At 39.3% G+C, this 22,254-nt stretch overlaps 2 protein-coding genes across 12 annotated transcripts; both read right to left on the bottom strand.

The window, feature by feature from the left end:
* Positions 1–1,011: 1,011 nt before the first annotated feature.
* On the bottom strand, positions 1,012–20,426 carry LOC146488413 (uncharacterized). 6 transcript variants are annotated; one of them, XM_085117462.1, is made up of 2 exons: positions 20,356–20,426; positions 1,012–2,507 (listed from the first exon to the last, which is right to left on the bottom strand). In XM_085117462.1, the coding sequence occupies exon 2, from the start codon at positions 2,505–2,507 to the stop codon at positions 1,392–1,394; it is 1,116 nt and encodes a 371-aa protein (XP_084973588.1). In that variant the 5' UTR covers positions 20,356–20,426; the 3' UTR covers positions 1,012–1,391. The 6 variants fall into 6 exon arrangements, with proteins under 6 accessions (XP_084973588.1, XP_084973607.1, XP_084973575.1 ...); XM_085117481.1 differs by lacking the exon at positions 20,356–20,426 and adding an exon at positions 19,419–19,526; XM_085117449.1 differs by lacking the exon at positions 20,356–20,426 and adding an exon at positions 16,022–16,162.
* LOC146488414 (uncharacterized) lies at positions 4,929–20,402 on the bottom strand. 6 transcript variants are annotated; one of them, XM_085117525.1, is made up of 2 exons: positions 20,356–20,402; positions 4,929–6,415 (listed from the first exon to the last, which is right to left on the bottom strand). In XM_085117525.1, exon 2 carries the CDS (start codon positions 6,400–6,402, stop codon positions 5,368–5,370), a length of 1,035 nt encoding a protein of 344 aa, XP_084973651.1. In that variant the 5' UTR covers positions 6,403–6,415; positions 20,356–20,402; the 3' UTR covers positions 4,929–5,367. The 6 variants fall into 6 exon arrangements, with proteins under 6 accessions (XP_084973651.1, XP_084973661.1, XP_084973630.1 ...); XM_085117535.1 differs by lacking the exon at positions 20,356–20,402 and adding an exon at positions 19,419–19,542; XM_085117504.1 differs by lacking the exon at positions 20,356–20,402 and adding an exon at positions 16,022–16,160.
* Positions 20,427–22,254: the final 1,828 nt, after the last annotated feature.

Raw genomic sequence — 22,254 nt, 5'->3', positions numbered from 1 at the left:
CAGGAATAAAACCAGATTTCTGATCTCTTACGATCAGTTTAGCCAGAAATCCAGCGCATTAAAACCCTGGATTTAACCCTTTAACCCCTAACAACAAAGAACAAATTCTCCTATCTTGTCCCCATACCGTTCTTATAAAAGTACTGGGGAGAAGTTATTAAGATATCAAAAACAATTCACCTTAGGTGAACATATCTTTAATTCTTATGACCTCAGGGGTTGAATAAGCATTGATATTATTTGAAGAAGTTTGATGCTGATCACTGTAAGGGATTAAAGCATTAACAAGCAATGGAACATTTGCTACTGGATACTTGAGGCTTGTTCTTGTGTTTTTTCCTGTTTCGTTAACCAGTTTAACTATAAAATAATGTACAAAACACTGGATAGACAATTTCAAGGTTTTGAATGCCATCTTATACTACGAACTATAACGACAGGAGAGGCTCAATTTCTGCCACTCCCTCGGGTCCCGGGTGAGCGCGGGCTCCTTTCCCGAACAACGGCAGGAAATCGAGCCTAACGACTGATCTCGTATCCAGAGTCCTCAGGCTCTTTGGCCAGTGGTTGGTCGCCAGAAGAAACTCTAGGAAATTCGAGATAAATAATTTTTTTGATTGGCTGCCTCGTAACAGCTTGTATTGCTTTACCGCAGAAATCCTGCGGCAATAAAATTCCAGTACCCCAGAGTCTCTCTTGGGGACCAACGGCTGGCCAAATAGTCTGAGGACTCTGGGTACGAAATTGAACGACAGAGGAATGACAAAAATGTTGCAGTGGATGAAAATCCAAGTTAGCTTAGCGTAGCTGAAATGAGTAAGTAGGGAAAAAAGGGTATTGATAGTTCTTTTCGAGCTAGTGAGGTTTCAATTTACAGGTGATCGATCGAGTATTGCTATTCCTAGTGACTCTAGAATCAACGGTCACTCAAGGCCCTTGGAATGACTGAAATTCGTCACAGCCGTCAGGGATTCGTCGTTTTGAGCCAGAAAAATGGCAACGCACAAAGACTGATGTAAGCTTACGTGTATTTGAGCTTAAATACCCGTCACAACATTTCGCGTTAATACGAGCCTTTATGTAGTCCCTTGCAGTTCCTTCTATTTCAAAATTACAATATGGTCACACAGTTTATGTAGGCCCCTGTGTAACTGTTCTCTACAGTTCCGATTAATTGGATAGCCTAGGAAGCCTTTCTGAGTAAAAAATATATATGGGATTGAGGAAATTCTCGTTGCACCTTTTAGTTCTTTCATTAATTTTGGGGGTTAAATTCGAAGTTTTCACAAAAAGACAACATTTTGTGTTTATAAATCTATTAAGAAATCTGTCAGTTCTATACGTGGGATTCCCCTATCTCTGGCCGTATTTGTGGGCTACTTTATGATTCTCTATAAAAACCACTTCGTTAACGCTGCAATTGGTGTCTCCGGCCGTCCGGCTCTAACGTGCCCGATGGATCCGACGGACACCGCACTGGCTATGTTGGGATTGACCAAACACCCAAGCGCACCTGGCATGAAGACGTCTCCTACACTTCCAGTGGCCGCCATTAAACTGCTGGCAAGATTTGAAGTCGTACAAGTTGCTCGGATGATTCCTCTGTGCTCTTTTAAACACCGATCCACGTAGTCTTGGTCTGTCCCCTCGCTGGAAATAGCTTCAAAGTCGGACTTCACCTCTGGTAGAGCTGCACTGAAGGTTTGGCAGATGGATTTCATGTCTTGTGCTTCACGTCTCATTACCTTGTAATGGAAAAACTTCGCACTGTCTTTTCCTTTTTCTGCTTTACCTTCAAACTTGCCAATTTCTTGCTCCATGACGGAGAAAAACCCAGCTGCTTCTGTGATCCCTTCGACGAAATGCTCAAGAGCAGGAATCAGTGTATCTCTGATGGCAATTGCAGCTGCTCCTTGGATTTCGGCTTTTGTGCCATGAGCATCGGCCTCTGCGAAATCATCATTGGCTTTCTCTTTGAAGACATGGCCAACTGGTGGAAGTACCAAAGAAAATCCAATCCCCAACATCTGATTTGTTTGACCACTTTTTTGGCACTCTCTCTTCTTAGTTTCGAATTTCTCCTGTAGGTCTTTACACTCGGCTACGACGACCTTGGCTTGGTCTTGCCTCTTTTTCAGCGGAACCAAAATATCTGTGTGCATCTTCAGGAGCGTTTCGCAAAGCTGCTTGTACCCAACGGTTTCTTCGTGGATAGTGGAAATCTTCTTACACCATTCTTGGAAATTCAAAGTCTCATAGAAGTCAAAGAAATCACTTATGGATGACACAAACTTGTTGGAAAGGGGAAGAATGCCTTTAAGGTACACCATGGCATCGTTTCTTGTGTCATCTCGGAGCTTTCTGAACTTTTGGGAAGCTTCTGCTGTCTTTCCCACGGTGTTCTGGGCATAAAGCGATCTCACAGAACGAGAAAAAAGTCGAATATTCTTCGGCATATCCTCCAATTGCTGACGAAGGTCTGTTGTTAGTTGCTCGATTTCACCCATCTGTGTGATAAAAGAAAAAAAAACGAAGACTGAGCTACAGTTCACGATAATATTCTTCAAAATGATTTATTCGTTATTGAAATGACTTCTACCACAGACCTGCAGCACATTCGTGTGATACTCTTTCGTACAACCTTGTTTCTAGGGTCTCTCCTCTTCATGTGAAGAGAAGAGACCCTGGGAACGAAGTTGTTTTTTCTTATGCTGTCCGAGGTGGCTCAAGTTTTAAGTCTCTGGATGAAATCCTGAAGTATGAAATGCAATATCTCGGTTTTTACTGGGCAAATATGTTCCAGTGCTGCACTTAATGAGTGAAAAAAAAAATGATTGCTGTGATGGGCCAATTAGCGCAATCCCTCACCTCTGACTAAGCAAATGGATGTTTTTGAGCAGCCGAGTTTCATATGGTGTCATATAGTTCTCTTCCGTTTGTTTTTTGAGTAACATGGATCTGTTTATTGTAAGTGTTTTTTTTTTAAGTAGATAAATAGTTTTCTAGTCTGGGATGCAAGCCTTCTTATTACCGTCAACAGTAGATGTTTAGATATGACTGTTGGCAAAATTGAAAATGGCTTAGAACGTGGTTTTGTTAAACACCGTCTAAACTGTCTTTTAATGACTGACCCTTAATTTCCTGAAAGTTTTAAGGAAAGGTAATATTGAGCTGGCATTTTGCGGATAAAATTTCAGCTTTTCTTTACAACCAAATCCGAATTTCTGAGGCGATTAATGCCTTCCGAACAGATATCAACCGAAGTGGACCGTTCAGTGCCCCTGAGAAATGCACTTGCCGGTGTTTTGGCTTCATTTTAAAGTGAGGGATGACACGTACTAACGGAATCACATAACCCAGCTTCTCTCTCCTTTGTAGAGGCTCTTTCATGAAAAAAAAGGAGCACGCGAAAAGTCGGAAGAAGATGGAAAGAAAAACGGAAAGCGAGAAAAAAGGGGCGCGGGGGAAGACGGGAAGAGCTCCTTTTTTGTTCCCATCGTCCCCCACGCTCCTCCTTATTTCACTCTCTTTTTCGCCGCTCGATTAACGTGCTCGTTTTTATTTCACTCTCCTTGGTGGATTTGTCTCCGCTCGAGCGCGAAAGAGGCCTCTGCTGAGGAGAGAGTCCACTGAGACAAATAATACCTTGCACTCGATTTTGCGTTATTAAGTGTTTGTTTAGACTTATGTACCTGCAGTAGTACGCGTTACTAATGAGAACCAGCCTTAAAGAAGGGAAATCTTTCCTTTGCCGTCTTATACTGGTACTGTTGAGGCACTCTTGTCAATCGGCATAGCGCGAAGCACAAGGTATCAAAATGGCTGAATTTATGCTTGCGTCGCATCGGTTAAAATGAGGTTGTCTGGTGCTTGTACCGTATATATAAACAGACCGTTTAAATTGAATTTGGTTACATTTGACCATTTGCGTAGCCTAGAATCTAATCTAAAATCTGTTGTATACAGTATTGGACGCGGGGATAAAAAAAAATCAAACTATTCACGCAACAAACAACGTTGGCCGAACATCATCTAATATGGGTCAGTTAAAGGCTCTAGAACCTTTTCCCTGCTAGCAGAGGTCTCTGACGGCGAGAAGGGAGAGAGACCTCTGCCGGCCCCCGACGAATATTCTATCGAGCATACGCTAGTTTTTCCTGGCAACAAGTGACATTTTAGCCACATGTAACACGAGCTTCGCAAACCGGTTTGCGCACGAAACTGAGCAGCTGCGGTAGGGCGATGTGTGAAATTGCTGATAGATGTATGTGGAAATGCCACGGACTCCTCAACAACAATCGCAAATTCAAAGAACGTAATTCTTCACTGACACCAGTAAAACCAGCAGCTGTAGGCAAAGATGGAAACTGCCTTTTGTGGGTTAAGCGGCCAGAACACCTGGCGATTGCTAAATACAGGAGATTGGAAAGCTAAAGTTTGCCGTTTGTTGGAGAGCACTCATGACTTTCAAAAAGAATCTTCACGGCTCTGTAAGGAATGCTTTCGCAAAGTAGAATCGTCAATCAAGCGAAGTAAGCATTTGGAAGATGGCAAACGCGAAATAATTGAAGTGCGAAACTTGTAAACTAGCGGAAGCCATGACAACTGTAGGCTCAGAAATCTCCAGCGCATAATCTGAACAGAGTATGCGCATTGCATATTAAAGGGAGCGGTTTTGAAAACCGGTCAGCTTCGACCAAATATCTGGTCGGCGGCTACATGAGAGAACGCGTCGGGGGCCGGCAGAGGTCTCTCTCCTTGTCGCTGTCAGAGACCTCTGCTAGCAGGGAATAGAACCTTGAAATGTCGTCAGAAATGCTAGAACCTTCTCGCCTGGGCTTTACTTGAGGCTGATTATTTTTCCTGAAAGTCCCGTTCAGGTAATTTTAGTTGCATTTGTTATGTTATGAACAAACACTGAGACAGTCTTAATTTATCTAATTGATTTTATTTGGCTTCAGCTCCATCTAATTACTTTCCACAGTTTTTTTCACGGGAAAATTCTATGCTGGCCGTCACTGAATCATTGTGATGATTACTCAAAACTAAAATTACAACTCTAAGTTTTTTCAACTTCCCTCAATTACTTAATTATATTACGTCAAAAAAGCTAATGAACTGATGAGAAAACACAATTATGCTCCTCCTTCATTGAAACATATTTCGTCAACACGATTGATCAGTAAAAAACAACAATCGAACAATCAGTTCCATGAACAAAAACGGATCTACAGAGACAAAGTTAAATCAATTATTCTTCTGACAAGAAGCTAACTTGGTTGTCACCTTAAAATCGCGACTTGAGCCGAATTTTTCTCCTTACCAATCTCTATGTGATAAACTACATTGTTCGTGTTTCCGATTTTTCTATTGCTTTTTACGAGCTACTTCAGTAGAGGCCTCATCAGCAGAGGTAATGGCTGCGACCAATTTTTTAGCAAGCGAGGCCACACTGCATCTCTCCTCGATTACTTTCTTCTGCTTTTCCAGCCATCTGTCCACGTAGTTTTGGTCTGTTCCCTCTGTAGGGATGGCTTCAAAGTCGGTCCTCACGGCTGGAAGGATGGCATAGAAGGTTTGGCAGATGGACTTCATGTCTTGTGCTTGTTTGTTCATCACTTTGTAGTAAAGCTTCTTTGGATCTTTGGTGCCTTTTTCTGCTTTGCTTTCAAACTTGCGAATCTCCTGTTCCATGATGGAAAAGAATCCAGCTGCTTTTGTGATGCCCTCAATGAAACGCTCAAGAGCAGGGATCAGGGTATCTCTAACAGCGGTTGTGGCGGCCTCTTGAATCTCGGCCTCGGCTTTATGAGCAACGGCTTCTAACATATCTTTTGCTGCTTCTCCTTCCATTACACTCTTCAAGATCGGACCAAAAAGGGGAACAAAAGAAAGCCCACGAGCCCAGTCAGTTTTGGCTTCAGCTTTTTGTTCGAATTCCCTTTGCTTCTTGGCAAACTCCCCTCTGAGCTTTTCAAACTCGGTTATGACCAGCTTGGCTTCGTCTTGTCTCTTCTTCAGGGGCACCAAGATGTCTTCATGCATCTTCAGGAGGGTCTCACACAGCTGCCTGTAACCAATGGTCTCTTCAAGGATGTCTGAGATCATATCACACCATTCTTCATAGTCCAAGGCCTCATAGTACTCAAAGTACTCGCTTATGGATGCCACAAACTTGGTGGAGAGTGGAAGAATGCCTTTGAGGTACACCATCGCGTCGTTTCTTGTGTCATCACGGAGCTTTCTGAACTTTCGAGCAGCTTCTGTAGATGTGCCGACAGCTTTGTCTACGTAAAGAGACCTCATAGAGAGAGAAAACACTCGCATACTCTTGGACATGTCGATTATTTGCCCTCGCAGGTCCACAACAGCTTCCTTGGTCTCTTTCTCGATATCGCCCATCTTTGTCTTGAAACTGTAGGCGGAAAGTAAAAGATACTTCTTAACAGTCAGCAGAGCATACCAGTGGAACCTGTTAATTTAAAGCGCAGGTTAATTCAGCCGTTTGATACGGCAAGCCGAGTTTCACACCCTCTACTGAGCAGAGAAGGTGATCAGGCACCGAGTAGGCAGGACTAAGTGACCACCGATTCCATAACCTCCATTAGTTTTGAGGTGAAAGAAGGAAATATCAGTTAACTGGAAAGGAAGCGAGAATATTCAAAGGAAAATTGGACTGATATCTGAACCAAGAATGGTGCTGAAACTCGATTTTATTTCATTACTGACAGTTACTGCGTTCGACGTGAGGTGAACGTATCCTAATCTGATGGTTGCTCTGCGATTTCATGGTTGTCCTGTGTTACCGTGTGGTTTTGGGCTGTCGTGTACCTTTTCGGCGCCATTAAGACTAATTGTTTTTGCTCCACACACACACTTGTACTGGTTTTGGATACAACTTCTCTGCGTTTGATAAATAAATGGTAACTAGCCATCACATGAACAACATGATTTCCACTATGAAAAGCAGTCAAGATTTATCAAACTGATGTTCTTATCAGTCTCATTCTGACGTCATTTTTGATCTTGAGAATGATGTATTATTCAAGAAAGTGACACAGGCATACTCGGAAAAAAAGAAATCCGAGTTTTCCTATCAGGAGTCGAACCTAAGACCTTCCGATTACTAGTTCGGATACTCTACCACCAGACTGGAAATATACCATCGCATTCATTTCATATACCACACGTTCGACATTTAAATCCCAGCAGTATGCAGGATATTTGTCCCATGAACCTAGTTTAATGGCCTTAGCTCCCACGAGTCTCCTGTATTTATTGCGATGTGAAAAGGAAGGAAATATCCAATTTTATCGAATTACAAATAATGCAAGACTTGCTCGCGTAGATTAGCAATTGTAACTTAATCATAAAGTTGAGGTTGAAGTTTTTTGACATCTCAGGCCGTCGCGGGAAAAGGGTTAAACAAACGGCTACTAAAAGTTTCACTTTGTATTGTAAAATAAACACTCTTTGAAGTTTTGATCAATAATGATTTCTTGAAACATAAGCAAGCGCAAATTAAAGTTAATAGCCGATGTTTGAGAATGGTGTCACGATGACGCCAAAACGTCGGCTATTAACTTTAATTTGCGCCTGCTTATGTTTCAAGAAACACTCGTTGAACTCCGACATTAACCATTTAGTCTTCAAATCAGGTAGATTATCATAGCGCTTACCAGTAGCTTCAGTTGTGTAATGGAAAATTGTTTGTGATCAAATTAGTTGTAAACAAACTGAGAAAAACCAAAGTCCACAAACGTGTTTGTGTCGTTTTATGTAAAACGTTCGTTTCTTGGAATTCGAGGAAGTTATTACCTTCGAAGACTTTGTACTCTCACTGCACGATTGCATTTCTGTTGAAAGGTATGCCGATATGTTCATTCAACTGTGCCAAACTGATTTCATCTTATCTACTGATATGAACCGCAAAATGCTCTTTAATGTTCAGTTTGCTTCTTTTCACCAATAATTGAGAACCATCTCCTTGTTTGCTTGTCTCACGATTTACCATAATAACGGGGATGAAAGCCATTTTAAACCAGACTTGTTTGTATGTTTGTTCCAAGAAAAACTTCAAACGTTGCGCTGGAATCTATTTGCGAAACTATCTGATTCTTTAACAAGTAGGAAATTTTGATAATAGATAATGATATTTGCAATGGAACTGACCAATCAGAGAGCTAATCAACTGTTTCCACGTACACACTCTACTGGCGTCAGCATGAAAAGGTCGGGAGGTTTTTTTTCTTCTTAATAAAGTAAAGTATCAAGCGGCGCTCGAGAAATGACGATAGTGTGTTAGAATACTTTTCCTTCCAAACTTGTCCTTGCAGTTGCAATTCGACAAGGTTTCTCACTTTTAGGGAGGTAAAACTTTTAAAAACTGTCACGAGAATATTAAACTGCAGAATATTCTAGACTACTTTTACATCTAGCTTTCAGTAGCTTCACAAGCACAAGAGCAAAAATAAATGTAAGCAACAGAGCACATATTTCTGTGTAAACACGAGTTGGCTCGAGTCAAAACACAAGCATAAGCACATGAAAGCTCAAGGATCAAATTATGTCGATCTTTGTACTTGTATGATTGCATAACACAGGTACTCCTGAGATTATCTTAATAGAAATCTTGAAAAAAACAATGTTCCATGATTAATCATTTCCCGAAATCTATTCGTAAGTGATTGTGCTTATTTTGAAGTCTTGTTTTCTGGATTTAACAACCGATCGAATATTTTTCACTGACTTTTTGGTTTCTGTGTCTACCCTGGTTTACATTTGCCACAGAACTCTTAATAATATAGCATTTTTGTTTTCGCGCCTGGCGAAAAAGCACACATCATCATGATTTTTATACCTCAGTTCCGAGCAAAACGTAATAACAACATTTTAATAAACGTCCTGAGAAGAGATAGGATAACGATTTAGGGATCAAGTTGAGTTTGACTTTAAGTTTAAGTTGAATTTGAAAAAAAAAAAAATGTCGTTCCACCCATTCCCCCTCTTAATTAGGCCATTTGTCTCAAAATTAAGGACCGGTCCGCCAAAGTAACAATAAACAAACAGAAAGGAGCGAGTACCCTTGAAAGTTGTAGGGACGTCAGAAACTGGATCAATAGTGTAGGGCTTTTATGTTTACTTTGTTACGAACCGTCAAACATCAGAGACGTTTATTTTATGCCTGGAAGATAATAAAGGTCACAACATTAACGCCTTGTGTGATTGCGAAAGACTGTACTTAGCCAATCATAATTTGTTTATTCAAGTCGCGTCGAAAGGGTCAATATTAGCTATGAGCGGGTAAATATTTGTACGAGAGCAAACTTCAAGCTCTTCGATTAACTCTGGAGAAGCGAAAGCTGTCAGAGTGTAGGTTAACTTTGTTTCTCACAATTATCTTACAGTTGCGGTCAAAAACTCAAGATAGCTTGAACAGTAATGACAAAACGATCCTTATGTTTTTCCGAGGTAGCAAAAAAAGCGTGAACTGGATAATATCCCGCCCCGTATTGCTTTCAGCTACTGCTGGGAAAGTTATATATCCCTGTGATAATCATCCTCTCAAAATAGTCAGCAATTGCCAGCATGCACGAACGACTGCTTGATAAATATTGGCAACCGATCAGACCAATAGAATGCTACCTGACACTGATAGCGTCAGCCTGAATAGTTTGGAGCCCAAACCTTTCGCTGATCATTCACGGATACATTTTCTTAGTAAGCGCATGCTTTAACTCAGTTATAAAATGAAAGAATGAATCTTGCTGATAAATATAATTCTTGATTTTAGTTTTTATTTGCAGTTGACACAAAAATGCCATTCTGGTGGCAAACCTCCCACTCAATAATGTCTATTTTCAGTTTTGTAAGCTCAGCCGTTTCAAGAGATTCAAAACAATTTATTGCATAATTTATTGTACAATTTATTATTATACAGAAAAATCTGGACCACTGTTCAAGTCATTGAAAATACTGAAGATCTTTGAATTAAATACGTACCTGACGGCAGTTTTCATGTATTCATATAACCATGACAAATTACCAGCATTCTTTGATAACTTTTTTCAAACTAATGAAAGTATACATTCCTATATACGCGATCTTCGTCAAAGGTACATATCGAATTTAGAAGAACAAATTATGGCAAATTTTCTATAAAGTTTAAGGCAGCAATTACATGGAACAGCCTTCCCATCGAAATTAGAAACATAAGTTCGTTTAATACATTCAAAACCAAACTTAAAGAGTATGTTCAAGATCATCTTTCATAATCGTTTTTGTTTACAATAAGTAACATGTTAGTCAAGAAATAGCTTTCCAATTAGTAATGTAAAACAAGAAGTCCGCCTTCTGTTATTAACTGATTTACATATCTATTTAAATAACTTTAAGCGGGGATCTTTTAAAAAGCTCAACAGAGCTTGTTGAATCTCCTGCATTTTGATGTAACAGCTTATTTTAAAACAAAATGGTAAATAAAGGCACTTCTTCTTCTTTCTCAAAAAACAATTTATTGTTTACTTAATGAATTTTGATCTTCCTTTAAAGGAGGCCTCTTCACTTCATGCTAATATAGAGTAACGCCTAGGGTATGTTGGTTAGCATTTCTCACAAAATTCCTCCTTACAGCTGAAATTTGACGAGGTGATACTTGCGATAATCGCAAGATTACATGAACGGGATTGAGTGTAAAAAAAAAAAAAGAAAGTGCTTTATTGATAAGTTGCAACACAACTTAATATAAATAAAGCATGTCTGGTGACTTCCTAGCGGGTACGATTATTGACAGGGATGATAATTGATATGAAATATCGAATTTATGACAGATAGATATGACAATATTTTCCTTCAGGGAGATAAATTGGAACACTTCGGCTGAGGAATGCAGGATACACCAGATTATTCTGAAGACCGATTTTCTCTGTCTTCGCCAATACGAGAGTTAGTATTAGAACGCGGAGTAATATATAGAGCCTCCATTTTAAAATGAACTGAACTGAACGGGTTTGACCCCGAGGGGGGACTCTCGTATGATGGGGGCGGGGATGCTCATCGGAAATTTAACCCGTAAAGGAGACCAATCTGGGCATGGCCCAAACTTTTCTGACCCCCTAAAAGAGACCATTTTCAAACACAGACAAATGAAAAATACAGTAACTTTTCGCGTGCAACCCTAAACGAGACCTTCACGGCTAAAGATAATGGGGTTTTTCCCAGAACACCCTAAGTGAGACCAAAATCCGAAATTTACACCCCTAAGCGAGACGACGAGCATCCCCGCCCCATTCATATGAGAACCCCCCCCCCCCCCCCCCCCAGGGGTTTGACCCGAGCAAAAGAAGTCGAGCTCAGTCATCGAAATATTTTGATTGCAGTGATTGTGATAACAATACAAATGAAAAACCTTGATTCTGGGCCGGATTATTTTAAGAGAAATTTGTAACGAAAGCGAGGATTTTTTTCAAAAACTCATTCGTGAATCGTTAGGCTCATTTTAAAGTTTTAAGACCTTGTGCTTCTTTAAATAATGTTGATTAAAGCGTCACTGCAGTGGAAACAAATACAAACAAAATCAAATTATCCAAACTATATTCCTATTTTCCGACAGTCAATTTAGCGATAAATTCCCCAAACCAGGATTTAACAAGCGATTAAATGCCGTGTTTCTTAATGAATATTCCTTGCTCGTGCAAGTGCTTATGTCCGGTCGTTTGCTTACAGTCTCCATAGAACTCCTGTGCCGCTGACGCTTATCCTTGTTGCTCGTGGTTGTGGTTAAGCTGCCAGTGAAAACCAGGATTTACCGACAGAGGAAAGGCAAAGATGTTCAAAATATAGGAATTTCAAGTGCACTTACCGATTTCACGAAAAGGAAATCAGACCGTCAGGAGGAAACACCCTCGAATCGACGCAGTTTCAATTTTAACTGAATTACTGGCGTTTGTGAGACTATCTACTGATTCTAGAATCAACTAAGAAGGCGAACGAATTCTTACCAGTGACTTTGAAGATTTCAAAGTTTCTAAACAAGAGGCGTCGTTGAGTCAAAAGTCTTTAAAACAAAGGAGATCGGGGTGAACTTGACTTTTGTTTGGTGGAGTGCTGCAATGTCGACGTGTACCTTTAGTAAATGCGAATTTGTAGCAAGAAGGGGTGTGCCCCATTGAGATTATCTTGGCCAATCGTATTACAGACAAAACTATTTATAGAGAGATACCTGATATGTGCTAGTTCTACGAAAAACCTCAACAGCTTTTCAGTATTATTTTTTATTTTGACTAAGAACCATGCACGTGTCGCTTCCGAGAAATGCTCCCTTATTGCACTGGAGTCACGTTCTCTAATAATTAAATTTTTCAAGATAACACTGTTCGTTGCCCGTCGTCGCTCGTTTAAAACTCTTTCTGGAGAGAACGGTCTGGCACCGCCGAAATCTTTTTACAGAATAGGTATAATGGTTGAAACATTCAAACCATCCTGAACATTACTATGTTGCATTGCGGACCTTAAACTTTGGTAATCTGAACGAAGAGAAAGTAAGGGCGTTAATGGCCAAAATAATTATGCTCACTTTCAAGTTATAAAGCCTTGCCGGATTGTCCGAGTTTTGACTGAGGTTTTAGTCAAGGACAAAAGACATACATGCCTGTTTTAATTTAATTTGGATTAATTTAGTTACAACGGCACAAAAACCTACATTTGACAACGGACCAAAATTTAAATTTGTCACTGAATATTTCCCAGTAATTCGTGTTTATGCCCGCGTTTGTTCTGACTTGCTGCAGAAGGCCCGTGTTTACCGCTTATGCTTGTGCTTGTGATTGTGTCGCCAATAAAAACCAGGCTTTACCGATAGGGAAAAGACAAAAATGCCTAAATATAAGAAAATTGAAGATGGTTCCTCGGACGTAAATTACTGAAATATTAACTGATTAGGGAAAATACCTTTGGTTCGATGTGGTTCGAGGTTTTAAGTTTCTAAACTGTGATTCTAAAATCAGCTGAAGGAGCGAGTGTGTTTCTCTTACCGTTGACTTGGAAGGGGCGAGTTGAGAGTAGTAGAGTCGTCGTTATGCCGCAGTAGGTTTGGCAATTGTTGAAACGAACAACAACCGAGCCTGATTGTTCTTCAGTCCAGTTTATGATCCGTAGCTCGCCGTTTTAGGTTTGCCACGTAAGTCATGTGACACTATTGACCAATCCTAGCATGAACAAAGTTGTTATTTATCCGCGGACACTTGATATGTGCCAGTTCCACGAAATCCTCAAACAGTATTGATAAACATCCTGTTTATCATACACAACCGTAAATCTGAAGATTTTCTATTGTTGAATCATTTACTGAAAATTATTTTGAAGCAATATGTCTACTATTTAATACAGAAATAACACCTTAAAACCGTCTTTCCAGGTCCTCTTGTCAAAGATCACTTCAAATTAACAACTCTAAAGTAGAATTGCCAGATCAGATAGTATATTACGCGTCCATTTAATGAAGTGGGGCAAGTAACTTAACAACCATTATATTCTTTATTGACTAAGCGTACATATGCAGTGTAGTTTGTTTTTTTAATGTAATAGGTATGTTTATTCTCCAATTGATGGATTTGATGTATTAACAATGCGGAAATTCAATCAAAATACACAAAAATATGAACAAGGTCAGCAAGGTTGTTTTTCTCCAGACTTGATATGTGCCAGTTCCACGAAATCCTCAAACACTTTTGATAAACTTCCTGTCCAAATATTATACCATCATATTGACTAGGTATTTAAGATGAGTTCAATATAGTGCCTAGTAGATGTGATCAGCCCAAAACGTTGCAGGTCCGAGAAATAGTCCATTACAATTAAGAAATTTCCTGAACGCTGCGATTTAGTGAGATCCAGCCTAACATGATATCGTGGTGCAAGACGATCGCCTACGAGTATGACTGGTTGACAAGAGAGGTTGTACTGCAATTGATGAAATCAAGAAACCAAACTAAGTTAAGCATATAGAGTAATGCGGCTTTGGGTATGTTGGGAAGCATTTCCCACAAAATTCCTTCTTGCGGCTGGAACTTTGGGGAGGTGATATTTCTTCGGCGAAATAATTTGGAACACTTCAGCTAGGTAATGCAGGATACACCAGATTATTCTGCGGAAGCCTGATTTTGTCTGTCTCGGCCAGAACAAGGGAAAGCATAAGAACACGAAATCTATAAAGCCTCTATTTCAAAATTAAGTGAACAGGTTTGACTCGAGCACAAGAATTACAAGCACAACAATCGAAATATTGTGAATTACTGATATTGTGACCATAGTGTTTGTGCTTATGCTTGCCTCCTTCTGCAATAACAGTACAAGGGAAAAAACAGGATTACTGGGCTGAATTATTTTAAAAGAAATTTCTTGCAATAGCGAGGACTTTTTCAAAAACTAATTCGTGAATCGTTAGGCCTATTTTGAAGTTTTAAGACCTTGATTTTCCGAATTGTGTTCAGTGATGATTATAACCTCACTGCAATGCGGAAAGAAATGCAGACGTGATCAAATTATCGAAACTATATTCCTGTTTTCTGACAGTCAGTTTAGCGATAAATTCCCCAAACAAGGATTTAACAAGCGAAATGCCGTGTTTCTTAATGAATATTCCTTGTTTGTGCTAATGCTTATGTCCAGTCGTTCCTTACAGTCGCCAGCGAACTCTTTGTGCTTGTGCTTATCTCCACCCGTTTGCTTACAATCACCATCGAACTCTTGCGCTGGTGCTTATCCTCGTTGCTTGCGGTTATAATAATAATTAATATTTGTATGGCGCAAATTAACATGCGCATATGCATATGATCAAATGCGCCTAAATGGTTACGTTACCAGTGAAAACCAGGATTTACCTACAGAGGAAAGGCAAACATGTTCAAAAAATAGGAATTTCAAGTCCACTTACCGATTTTATAAAAAGGAAATCACACAGTCGGGAGGAAACACCTCGAATCGACGCAGTTTCAATTTTAACTGAATTACTGGCGTTTATGAAACTATCTACTGATTCTAGAATCAACTAAGAAGGCGAACGAATTCTTACCAGTGACTTTGAAGATTTCAAAGATTCTAAACAAGAGGCGTTGTTGAGTCAAAACTTGGTCTTTAAAACAACGGAGATCGGGGTGAACTTGACTTTTGTTTGGTAGAGTGCTGCAATGTCGACGTGTACCTTTAGTAAATGCGAATTCGTAGCAAGAAGGGGTGTGCCCCATTGAGATACTCTTGGCCAATCGTATTACAGACAAAACTATTTATAGAGAGATACCTGATATGTGCTAGTTCTACAAAAAACCTCAACTGCTTTTATTATTTTTTATTTTGACCAAGAACCATGCACGTGTCGCTTCCGAGAAATGCTCCCTTATTGCATTGGAGTCACGTTCTCTAATAATTAAAATTTTCAAGATAACACTGTCCGTTGCCCGTCGTCGCTCGTTTAAAACTCTTTCTGGAGAGAACGGTTTGGCACCGCCGAAATCTTTTTACAGAATAGGTATAATGGTTGAAACATTCAAACCATCCCGAACATTACTATGTTGCATTGCGGACCTTAAACTTTGTCATTTGGTAATCTGAACGGAGAGAAAGTAAGGGCGTTAATGGCCAAAATAATTATGCTCACTTTCAAGTTATAAAGCCTTGCCGGATTGTCCGAGTTTTGACTGAGGTTTTAGTCAAGGATAAAAAACATACCTGCCTGTTTTAATTTCATTTGGATTAATTTCGTTACAAACGGCACAAAAGCCTGCATTTAACAATTGGTCAAAATTTAATTTTGTCACTGAATATTTCGTGTGATGCTCGCGGTTTTTTTCTTTTTCACATGCTACAGAAGTCTTTAGTTAACCGTTCATGCTTGTGATTGTGTCACCAGTAAAAACCAGGCTCATGTTACCGATAGGGAAAAGACAAACATCTAAAACATGCCTAACTATAGCAAAATTCAAGATGGCGTAAATTACTTAAATATTGACTGATTAAGGGAAAATACCTTTGGTTCAATGTGGTTCGAGGTTTATAGACTCTAAACTGCGATTCTAAAATCAGCTGAAGGAGCGACTGAATTCTTGTTCCTGTTGACTCGGAAGGCACGACTTGTGGGTAGAAGAGTCGTCGTTATACCACACCAGGCTTTACAATTGTCGAAACGAACAACAACCGAGCCTGATTGTTCTTCAGCCCAGTCGATGATCCATAGCTCGCCTTTTTAGGTGTGCCACGTAAGTCATGTGACGATATTGACCAATGAACAAAGTTGTTTTTTATCCGGACACTTGATATGTACCAGTTCCACGAAATCCCCCAACAATTTTGATAAACTTCCTGCCCAAATCAGGTATAATACTATCATATTGACTCGGTATTGAAGAGGAGTTCAATATAGTACCTATTAGATACGATGGGCCCAAAACATAGAAGTTCCGAAAAACAGTCCATTACAATTAAGAGATTTCCTGAGCGCTGCGATTTAGGAAGATCCATGTCCCTCTCTTTGCTAGTATAATTTGATTCTCCTTTTCCCTTTTCATCTCTTTTCTGTTGTAATATTAATGATAATAAAAACTAAATGTGCGTTATTATGTAAAGTTAAGTTTTTCCGTTTTCCAGCATGTTTGTAATTTATTGTAATTTTTTTTCCCGTTATGTTCTCGTGCTCGTCATAATCTGAATTTGTAAATAAATTGTTGTGGTGGTGGTGGTGCAAAACGATCGCCTACGAGTATGAGTCGTTGACAAGAGAGGAACAACAACCGAGCCTCATTGTTTTTCAGTCCAGTCTATGATCCGTAGCTCGCCTTTTATTAGGTTTTTTATCCGGATACTTGATATGTGCCAGTTCTACAAAATCCTCAAACACTTTTGATAAAACAGGGCTGCAACCGTGGACAGCTGTTTCGTTCTTATTGGAACTCGTCAGCACGGTGTAGCAGTTCCATATGAAACCAGCAACAGAGCCAGCTCAAATAAAATGCAACAAAACCCATGTCCTATCAAGTTTCGTACTTTGAACCTGCCCGCTCCCCGAATCACGCGTTGCCACACCACGTGCCTCAGGGAGAAAGCAGACAAAGCATCGAATTCCTGTCTCGCAAAGTCAACTGAATGTAGATGGCCAAGACCATCTGAACATTGAAACGCATGGACAAAACCATGCTTAAAAGGCCATGGTCTTGGCCATCTACATTCAGTTGACTTTGCGAGACAGGAATTCGATGCTTTGTCTGCTTTCTCCCTGAGGCACGTGGTGTGGCAACGCGTGATTCGGGGAGCGGGCAGGTTCAAAGTACGAAACTTGATAGGACATGGGTTTTGTTGCATTTTATTTGAGCTGGCTCTGTTGCTGGTTTCATATAGAACTGCTACACCGTGCTGACGAGTTCCAATAAGAACGAAACAGCTGTCCACGGTTGCAGCCCTGTTTTGTCGGTTTCTGTCGGGTTGTTGTCTCGCAAAGTCAACTCTTTCACGTAGTATCAGCCTTGCAGTTTGTGTTACAGTTTATTTTTGGCTGATTAGGTCTCTTGTAGATCCTACGTCAACTGACAGCATTATCGTTCGCGGTCCTTTGCAGTTTTCACGTCTACTTTTGATAAACATCCTGTTTGTCAACCACAACCGGGAACCTAAATATTCTTGATTGTTGAATCATTTACTGATAATTATTTGGAAGCAACATATCTGCTTATTTAATACAGAAATAACACCTTAAATCCGTCTTTGCAGGACTTCATGTTAAAGATCACTTCAATGTGTCAACTCAAAAGTAGAATTGCCAGATCAGATAGTATATTAGGCATTCATTTAATGAAGTAGGGCAAGTAACTTAACAATCATTACATTTTTTTTTTATTTACTAAGCGTGCATATGCAGTGTAATGTTTTTTTTAATGTAATACGTATACTAATTCCCTAATTGATGTATTTGCAATGTATTAACAATGTGGAATTTCAATAAAATACACAAAAATATGAACATGGTCAGCAAGGTTGTTTTTATCCAGACTTGATATTTTCCAGTTCCACGAAATCCTCAAACACTTTTGATAAACTTCCTTTCCAAATATTATACCATCATATTGAGTAGGTATTTAAGATGAGTTCAATATAGTACCTAGTAGATATGATCAGCCCAAAATGTAGCAGTTCCGAGAAACAGTTCATTAAAATTAAGAAATTTCCTGAACGCTGCGATTTAGTGAGATCCAGCCTAACATGATATCGTGGTGCAAGACGATCGCCTACGAGTATGACTGGTTGACAAGAGAGGTTGTACTGCAATTGATGAAATCAAGAAACCAAACTAAGTTAAGCATATAGAGTAATGCGGCTTTGGGTATGTTGGGAAGCATTTCCCACAAAATTCCTTCTTGCGGCTGGAACTTTGGGGAGGTGATATTTCTTCGGCGAAATAATTTGGAACACTTCAGCTAGGTAATGCAGGATACACCAGATTATTCTGCGGAAGCCTGATTTTGTCTGTCTCGGCCAGAACAAGGGAAAGCATAAGAACACGAAATCTATAAAGCCTCTATTTCAAAATTAAGTGAACAGGTTTGACTCGAGCACAAGAATTACAAGCACAACAATCGAAATATTGTGAATTACTGATATTGTGACCATAGTGTTTGTGCTTATGCTTGCCTCCTTCTGCAATAACAGTACAAGGGAAAAAACAGGATTACTGGGCTGAATTATTTTAAAAGAAATTTCTTGAAATAGCGAGGACTTTTTCAAAAAGTAATTCGTGAATCGTTAGGCTTATTTTGAAGTTTTAAGACCTTGATTTTCCGAATTGTGTTCAGTGATGATTATAACCTCACTGCAATGCGGAAAGAAATGCAGACATGATCAAATTATCGAAACTATATTCCTGTTTTCTGACAGTCAGTTTAGCGATAAATTCCCCAAACAAGGATTTAACAAGCGAAATGCCGTTTGTTAATGAATATTCCTTGTTTGTGCTAATGCTTATGGCCAGTTGTTCCTTACAGTCGCCAGCGAACTCTTTGTGCTTGTGCTTATCTCCACCCGTTTGCTTACAATCACCATCGAACTCTTGCGCTGGTGCTTATCCTTGTTGCTCGCGGTTATAATAATAATAATAATTAATATTTGTATGGCGCAAATTAACATGTGCATATGCGTATGATCAAATGCGTCTAAATGGTTACGTTACCAGTGAAAACCAGGATTTACCTACAGAGGAAAGGCAAACATGTTCAAAATATAGGAATTTCAAGTGCACTAACCGATTTTATAAAAAGGAAGTCAGACAGTCGGGAGGAAACACCTCGAATCGACGCAGTTTCAATTTTAACTGAATTAGTGGTGTTTATGAGACTATCTACTGATTCTAGAATCAACTAAGAAGGCGATCGAATTCTTACCAGTGACTTTGAAGATTTCAAAGTTTCTAAACAAGAGGCGTCGTTGATCAAAAGTCTTTGAAACAACGGAGATGGGGGTCAACTTGACTTCTGTTCTGTCGAGTGCTGCAATGTCGACGTGTACCTTTAGTAAATGCGAATTCGTAGCTAGAAGGGGTATGCCCCATTGAGATACTCTTGGCCAATCGTATTACAGACAAAACTGTTTATAGCCAGATACCTGATATGTGGTAGTTCCACGAAAAACCTCAACAGCTTTTCAGTATTATTTTTTATTTTGACTAAGAACCATGCACGTGTCGCTTCCGAGAAATGCTCCCTTATTGCACTGGAGTCACGTTCTCTAATAATTAAAATTTTCAAGATAACACTGTCCGTTGCCCGTCGTCGCTCGTTTAAAACTCTTTCTGGAGAAAACGGTCTGGTACCGCCGAAACCTTTCCACAGAAAAGTTTTAATTCTTAAAACATCCAAACCATCCCGACCCTTACTTTACTATGTAAAATTTCGGACCTTAAACTTTGCCATGTGATAATCTGAACCAAGAGAGAGTAAGGGCGTTACTGGCCGAATTATTGTGCTCATTTTCGAGTTGTAAAGCCTTTCCGGATTGTCCGAGTTTGGACTGAGGTTTTAGTCAAGGACAAAAGACATACATGCCTGTTTTAATTTATTTTGGATTAATTTAGTTTCAACGGACCAAAATTTAATATTTGTCACTGAATATTTCTCAGTAATTCGTGTTTATGCCCGCGTTTGTTTTGACTTGCTGCAGAAGGCCTGTGTTTACCGCTTATGCTTGTGCTTGTGATTGTGTCGCCAATAAAAACCAGGCTTTACGGATAGGGAAAAGACAAAAATGCCTAAATATAAGAAAATTCAAGATGGTTCATTGAGTGTAAAATTACTCAAATATTAACTGATTTAGGGAAAATACCTTTGCTTCGATGTGGCTGGAGGTTTACAGATTCTAAACTGTGATTCTTAAATCAGCTGAAGGAGCGAGTAGAAACGAACATCCGGAGCCTGATTGTTCTTCAGTCTAGTCTATGATCCGTAGCTCGCCTTTTTAGGTGTGCCACGTACGTCACGTGACGCTATTGACCAATCCTAGAATGAACAAAGTTGTTTTTTATCCGACACTTGATATGTGCCAGTTCCACGAAATCCTCAAACATCCTGTTTATCGAACACAACCCCGAATCTGAGAATTTTCTATTGTTTAACTGTTTAATAATTATTTTGAAGCTATAATCTACTATCACAGAAATAATAATTTAAAACCGTCTTTCCCAGGGGCCGTCGATAAAACCCCGAGCATGGAACATCCCGGAACATCCCCGAACACGAAAATAATAATAATAATAATAATAATAATAATAATAATAATAATAATAATAATAATAATAATAATAATAATAATAATAATAATAATAATAATAATAATAAATTAAGAAACAAAAAATGAAATAAAATAAAAATAAAGGAGGAAATGAAAAAAAGTGTGTGTATATTTGTATGAAATGAAATTACATTGTATCCGAAAGAATTTTCATATAAGAAGAAGTACGGAGTAGGTGGGATGGTAGGATATTGACGCATACAGAGCGAAATTTCGCGATATATATTATCAGGTAAGGTCTTCCTTAGAAGAGATGTTTTAAAGTGTTTAACGATCCTTTAAGCTTAATATCTCCGAGTCAGCGCTTTTATATTTAAACTACTTGCTAACACGTAATACCTTCGTAATGAAAAACGACCCTCATAGTGAATTGAAAAGGAGATATTAAAACTTCCCATGCATGACGCAGATAAAAACAACGTCTTCTAAAAATTTGTGATTAACAAGGATAACTCTTCTTTAAATTTAGGAGCGCTTTTGACCGCGCAAGCCTTTTTAGTGTGAAGTAGTGAATAGGTTTTGACCACTTTTTGTTAAATAAGGTGAGGCTGGTCTGGAATTGGTTATAGTTTTCACGAGTAAAATGGAGTTGGAAGGCCTAACGAAGTCCTACTCACATGTTTGACATATTCATGTCAGTCTTTGAACCACTTTAGCTTCTTGAATGGTTCTAGCGGTTTAACATGATCATTTGGAGAATTTGGATGGTATGCAATCGACAAGAAGGTTGTGTCTGAAATAGGTTAGCAAAAATCACATATTTTTGTCTGAAATTAGGCAAGAGTTCCAAGAAGCGCGCTACCCCCGTGGCAAGAAGTAGGTGTGGCCATTATTATCATTTGTCAGTAAAAGACGCCTGACTGTCTCTGTGTCTTAACCATAAGCGAACTGTCATTTACGGCTAACGAAAATACGCTACTTTGGCTGGTTTGGAGCTTCAAAACCCCTTTCCATTTTACTGAAAAATTGGTTTTGAAACAGGGATTTCGCGCAAAATGAAAGGAGAAAATATGATGGAGAAACGCCTGAGGGTGTTCCGTGCTCATTCGCGTATTTCTTTGGCGGCCCAAAGTAATTAGCTGTTAAAATCGTTGCGCCACTGGTACCAGATAGTCACGCACCAAAAACAATCATTAAATGGAAAAATTACTCACTTTGGAGGTAGAGAAGCACGTGTGGGGCAGTATTCTGCTACATGCCCTCCGGGGAAGAGGGCTTGGGTTTAAATCTATCTTGGAACCGAATAAAAAATATTTTTCCATCTCAAAGCGAAGCCATCATCTTTGGTAGAGCTTTAAATTCCTTATTGTTCCCTCATCATTTGTCAGTTATTATCTTAAGTTTTGTACTTTTAAATAAATAGCGGCCATGAACAATGGCCAAATTTTTTCATCACAAAGCGAAGCGAGTTTGTATTTTGCCTCTAAGGTTTTT

Source organism: Pavona decussata, unplaced genomic scaffold (genome assembly GCF_977016875.1).
Source record: "Pavona decussata unplaced genomic scaffold, jaPavDecu1.1 SCAFFOLD_9, whole genome shotgun sequence".
NCBI classification, from domain to species: Eukaryota; Metazoa; Cnidaria; class Anthozoa; order Scleractinia; family Agariciidae; genus Pavona; species Pavona decussata.
This window is presented reverse-complemented; position numbering and strand designations above follow the sequence as displayed.